Source organism: Ostrea edulis, chromosome 6, assembly GCF_947568905.1.
Source record: "Ostrea edulis chromosome 6, xbOstEdul1.1, whole genome shotgun sequence".
Classification (NCBI taxonomy): domain Eukaryota; kingdom Metazoa; phylum Mollusca; class Bivalvia; order Ostreida; family Ostreidae; genus Ostrea; species Ostrea edulis.
The window spans coordinates 59,359,889-59,365,850 of record NC_079169.1 but is presented as its reverse complement, the minus strand read 5'-3'; the positions used below and the strand labels follow the sequence as shown (position 1 = coordinate 59,365,850).

At 34.4% G+C, this 5,962-nt stretch overlaps 1 protein-coding gene across 1 annotated transcript in view; it reads left to right on the top strand.

Annotated features, from left to right (window-relative positions):
• The first annotated feature begins 4,688 nt into the window (after window positions 1-4,688).
• LOC125645606 (lysine-specific demethylase 8-like) overlaps window positions 4,689-5,962 on the top strand; it is a 10,339-nt gene continuing 9,065 nt past the window's right edge. Inside the window, exon 1 of the mRNA XM_048871215.2 lies at window positions 4,689-5,962. This exon is cut by the window's right edge and continues 5 nt beyond it. Within this exon, the coding sequence (XP_048727172.2) occupies window positions 4,753-5,962 (1,210 nt within the window). The 5' untranslated portion in view covers window positions 4,689-4,752.

The following is a 5,962-nucleotide window of genomic DNA, read 5'->3' as shown; positions in this document are numbered from 1 at the left end:
GAATTGTTGTTATCTTTAAAAGAACCGATGCGCGCATTAATTCCTTATACAAAAGCATTGTAAATAATTCAAGATATCTTCAATATTGAATGGAAGAGATCATTGAATAAATTATACCGAGCTGCAAATTAGATTTTGCGAGCAATAATTCCACAACATTGATGCGCACATCATTTCGATTGATGAGAGCAATAATTGATTTGATGCGCGCATCAATTCAATTATTGCACGCAGTAATTAAATTGATGATATCTTCAAATAATTTATTTGGCGCGTTAAAAGAACCCTCACTGCTTTGGCCCTGAGTGTTATAAGCATAGAGATCTAAATCTAAAATTGGGTAAATATTATCGACAGGACGTAAAACAAGCAACCAACCCATTTTAATCCATTATGTATGACACCATCAAATGCCTTTTGAAATGAAATGAAATGAAATCTATCCTCTTTTGTGTTACAGTATTTTTCAACCTAGCTACAGCATGTTTGGTAAACCCAATTCGTGATGCATGGATGAGATTATTTTGTTCCAAAATTTATCTGATGTTATTCAGAATAGTGTTAAAAAGTTTACGCATATTACCTGTTATGTAGTTTCTGTGGAAACGAGGGGGTTATTTATATTCGGTCTTTCTATCCCCCTCGTTTCTGTCCAAGCCTTCATAAAGTATGTGGGAAATCAGTCGCGCTTCGGTTTGAATTTATTTCAGCTTACATTTGATGTGAATCGTTCGAAAACTTACATAAATCAATTCATGAATGATTTTGCCGCAAGGGAATACATTTGAAACCATTCAATTCCACACGAAAGCAACGATAATCGTCGTCATTTCAAACACAACAGCCCTTCGCTGTCAAATTCGCCTCCATGATAAACAATTACTTCAGCGCATGCGTCACCTCATTTTGTAAAACAGCTTGAGGCCTAAGAGGGGTGAAATGAGTTACTATTAGTAAATCGCACACAAATCTAACCTTTTCCAGTTTATTTCTCATCACACGCATTGCATTTCATATCTGTGAATGGACTTATTCTTCCGAATATGAAAATAATGAATTACTGGAAACAAAATAAGTAAAAAAGTGTAATTGGGAATAAAAAAAATATTTAAAAAAAGACCACTCAAAGGTGCAAAGTGGGCAGTGTGTACTGCATTCCTGAAATGGGATTAAATATCATTAAAGGAACCGCATCTCATGTGTCTATCCCCCCTTTATATTCATTCATTTCTATTTTCATATTTTGTTATTATTATATTTATTCATTATACCTTCTTTTTTTAGGGGGGGGGGGGGGGTTGTATCTTCTTATAGGGAATTTCATACCATGAATTGAAAAACAACAAATCTATGACAGAATAACAAACCTGTGACAGAAGAACTTTATCTGTTTATACAGACTGTTAAACTGCAAATCAATGAAGGTTGTTAATTTCAGTCCACCTAACATTTGTTGGCGGATCTCGACAGGGGGGGGGGGGGTAGGGGTTGCACGGGCTGCAATTCTCCTTTTGATTTTGGAGTGGGAGAGAGAGAGAGTTTATTTATGCGGGGAAATGACTTTTAATCGTCCACGTCTCTCCAATACGAGGTCAACGCTTGGAAACAGAAGTGGTCAGTCGTAGATTTAGTTGATGCCAAGTCGAATGCTTGTCGGAATTCAATAAAGATATTTTCCAACCAGTAGAAATTATAACTCTTCATCGGCTGCACCTTACCCGTTACCAACTGCAAACCAGAAAGGTCCTTTTCAGTTCAACACTTACTTGTAAAGATGTACTTTACGTTCCACAATGGGCAAGGAGAGACTTTTTGGAGTTGGAGTGTCATTAATGAACGATTACCCCAACATCCAGCTGGACATTAATCATCTAACAAAGAGATTCATTCACATGCATTCGAAATAATCAATTGAACTCTTTTAGGGAAAATGACAAATCATCAATGCTGGATCAAAACTTAATTAATATTTATGGGGGGGGGGGGGGTTGAAACTCCTGCCTGAAGTTTATGCGATGCGACATCGATATTCATGTACACTGATTATTATTTTCAACATAATACAATTTTGTTTTAAGGGGGAGGGGGTGTTGATGAAAACTAAGTGAATTGAGGTATTCCATGTATAATGAAAGGATTATGAACAGTTTTGAAGGATTTAGATCAACATAAAAGTTTATTGTTAAATAATGATGAAAGTGAAGCAGATGAAATTCACATGAGTGGTAAATGATTAGAAGCTGACCTTTTTACACTTAAGACTTTTTGGAAGAGTTGTCTGCCCTTGGTAAAATTAAGAAAAATCTAATTTTCTAAAAATGTGTGTGGTCAATGATTAATTTTATTTCATAAATTCATAAAAAGAAAGTATATGTAACTTTCTACCAAGAGATTAGTATGAAAATATAATTTGTTTTTAAAATATTGTAATAAAACATGTTTTTCCATATACTTCAATGTTAAATTCTAGGTGAAATAAATCAAGCAGAAAACTAAATTTTGAAAATTCCTATGGTGGATTATTTTTATTTGATGAACCCTTCAAAATGATACCATGATTACAAATATTCCACCATCCATTTATTATATATGAAATATGGTCATTATACATTGAATACCTTAAGTTTTTGTCAGATATTAAACATTTATCAATGAATATTGTCAATATAAACGTTAGTCATATCTAATTCTGTTTTAAAGGATGTTTTAATCGGTAACTAACTTATAAAACTGCAAGCATACGATAAAAAATATGTACACTGTACAAAACACATACCATGCTATTAACAACAGTCAACAGATCCTCTGATTCATCCTCTTTGAAAATCTATGTTCGCGCTTGATATTATGGTCGAGATCAATCAAAACAATATTTAATCCCATACATTTCAAGACTTCTGTTTATCTTTTTTCTTTCTTTTTTTTAAATTATTATCTTTTTTTTTTTTGTTACAACAATGACATTTTTGAAAATAAACAGCACAGCAAAAACAATATGCGCATTTATTTCAGAGACAATATCGCAGTTGCGATTACATATAAATTACGTACATTTTCTTCTATTTTTCATTTCAACAAACACTTTGAATAATTTATGTAGCAACTTCCTTTTTATCTATATTGTTTTCTGTATTTTCAAATTCAGAAAAATATGTCCGTTCACAAAAATACGATGCGTGCAGGGCCGTAAATTAACCTTCAATTTGGAGGAGGCAGGAAATTAGGCCCCCAGACGCTGAGCACATTTTGTGCACACTGAACGTTTCGTGCAAAATCCTTGATTCTAGGGCCTTCTAAGATGTTACTTGACTAACTCATTCTAAAAGAAAGATTTGGAATGCTTTTTAAGGGAGGTATCATGTTCTTAGTTATTGGAAACAACATAAATTCTAATGAACTTTAAATTTTAATTTTTTTTTGGCTCAAAAGTTGGAGGAGGCAGCTGCCTCCTCCGCCTCCATGTAATTTCCGGCCCTGTGCATGTGATGAAAAAATAAACTGAAAAAGTTAGATTTGTGTGCGATTTACTAAAGTAAGGCATTTCATCCCTCTTGGGCCTCTAGCTGTTTTACAAAATGAGGTGACGCATGCGCTGAAGTAATTGTTTATCATGGAGGCGAATTTGACAGCGAAAGGCTGTTGTGTTTGAAATGACGACGATTATCGTTGCTTTCGTGTGGAATTGAATGGTTTCAATTGTATTCCCTTGCGGCAAAATCATTCATGAATTGATTTATGTAAGTTTTCGAACGATTCACATCAAATGTAAGCTGAAATAAATTCAGTCCGAAGCGCGACTGATTTCCCACATACTTTATGAAGGCTTGGACAGAAACGAGGGGGATAGAAAGACCGAATATAAATAATCCCCTCGTTTCCACAGAAACTACCTGTTATGGTGATTGGGTTCAGGTCTGTAGATCTACTTGCATTATCACTTCAACGATGGAACACTCTATCTAATTCTAAAACATATAGGTGTAACCGGGTGTAATAATAATAACTCCGGTTTCGTGGGTTTTATCTTTATTGTGGTGATGATTGTTGCATGACCCTCCCATGAGGTGCAAAGGTCGGTGCAAACATTAAGAAATCCTCCTACTTTATAGAATGTGTTGATGTTCTAACTGCTCAAATACAATAAATCTGCATCCAATAAATCAATCCACTAGTAAAGAACAAACTACTATATGAAACTTTTATCGAACAACCCTTCTGTGCCACTTAAGCATAAAAACAAGAATACCTGTCCTCAAAAGAAATTTCCCTCCTAAAAACCATGTGACCAAGCTAGAGTGATCTATAAATAGTAACAATTATCCTAAAGAAAAACCTGTTCTGCATAGTAAGCAGTAAAATTTAATAAGTAATGAAATAACAAGACAAACACAAGTCATAGTTATAATAATGATTTCAATTAGATAAAACTTTATTCTCATATCAAAATTCAAAACTCTGTAAAGAAATTGAATTAAAGCAATTTATTTTCAATAAATAAAATCCCTGAAATAAAGTATTAAAAACATGTAAAATTCACTCTATTACATAGGTATGTTGCATTTCTTGTGTTATCTTATGTTTATCATTAATAAATTTTACGAAGTTGTTGCTTTTCTATATTGTTCACAGAACTTTCGGAGTGGAAGTTAGAAAATGTTTGTTTTGTTATGGTATATCGGGATCGGTGATCAATAAATACACAACAAAACAACAGTCAGCAATCAGGCCTGTGTAAACAGGATTGAGGATAAAATGATGAGGAAAAGCAACAACAAATTGCAAATAGTGAAATTGCTTACGTTTGTATTGGTAGATTTTTATGTCATTTCTTGTGTGTATGCATTGTCAAGTTGTCTTACCCTAGACGTGGTGCTAAGAAGAGCGAAGTCTACATGCATAGTCGCTCTCGCTAAAAACAGTTGCCACACCGGGGATCTTTCTGACAATGCCGTCTTTACAGAACTTAAAAAATTGTCGTTACAAAGGGAGTTGGGAATTTTAGTCGGATACGTTGACATAAATAGCAAGTGGCCAGATGGAAGCTTATTGCGCGGAGAAAAAATTGAGGCAGGGAATATCATTTTGTTTAAGAAAACCAAAAAGGATAGGACATGTTTATTACCCTCTCATCCAAAGCAAAGCATGGTTCCACTTATTTTTAATGGTGTAAATAGACTGCCAACACTTATTGACTTTGTGAATGATGGATGTAATACTTATCTGTCTTCAACAGGAGGCCCGTCTATAGAGGGACTGCATAGGGATGAAATCCACCAAACACTCTTTTATGTTAAAAATATATCACATATACAATCAAAACATTTTTTTTCACCTTCTACACTAAGTTGCAAAGCTGATGAAAAATCCTGCTCGTCTGACAATCATAATATTCACTTACATTCCAATCCACCTACAATTCCAGAATGTGAGAAAATTGATCTACCAAGCAAAGAGAATTTTTTTCACAATTATGTAAAAATATCAAAGCCTGTGATTTTCAGAAATGTGTTGAATGACTGGCCTGCATTTACAAAATGGTCAAATAGATATTTAAGAGAAAAGTATGGAGAAAATGATGTTCATATTAAACTAACACCTCTGGGTGAATACGAAGGTGTTGAACCGAGGTATATATGGGAAAATGAAGGAAAGTTCAACATTCCGAAGTCTGTGGTGGATCAGTTGTCTTTCCCAGATTTAGTTGTCGTTCGTCCTGCTACAAGAAATGTGAATTTTTCAAGTTTCATGGATATAGTGGAGGGGGTATCCAATGGCTCTGTTAAAGACATGTCAGCATATCTAGAATATTCCTCCATTCCTGATCACCTCCCAGAATTGGAGGAGGACATTGTAGAGGACTTACTTTTTCAAGGGCTTCTGAAAAGGGACCAGTTAAATATCTGGCTTAGTGATGGAAAGACTCTGGGAAAGCTGCATTTTGATCAATATGACAATCTTCTTT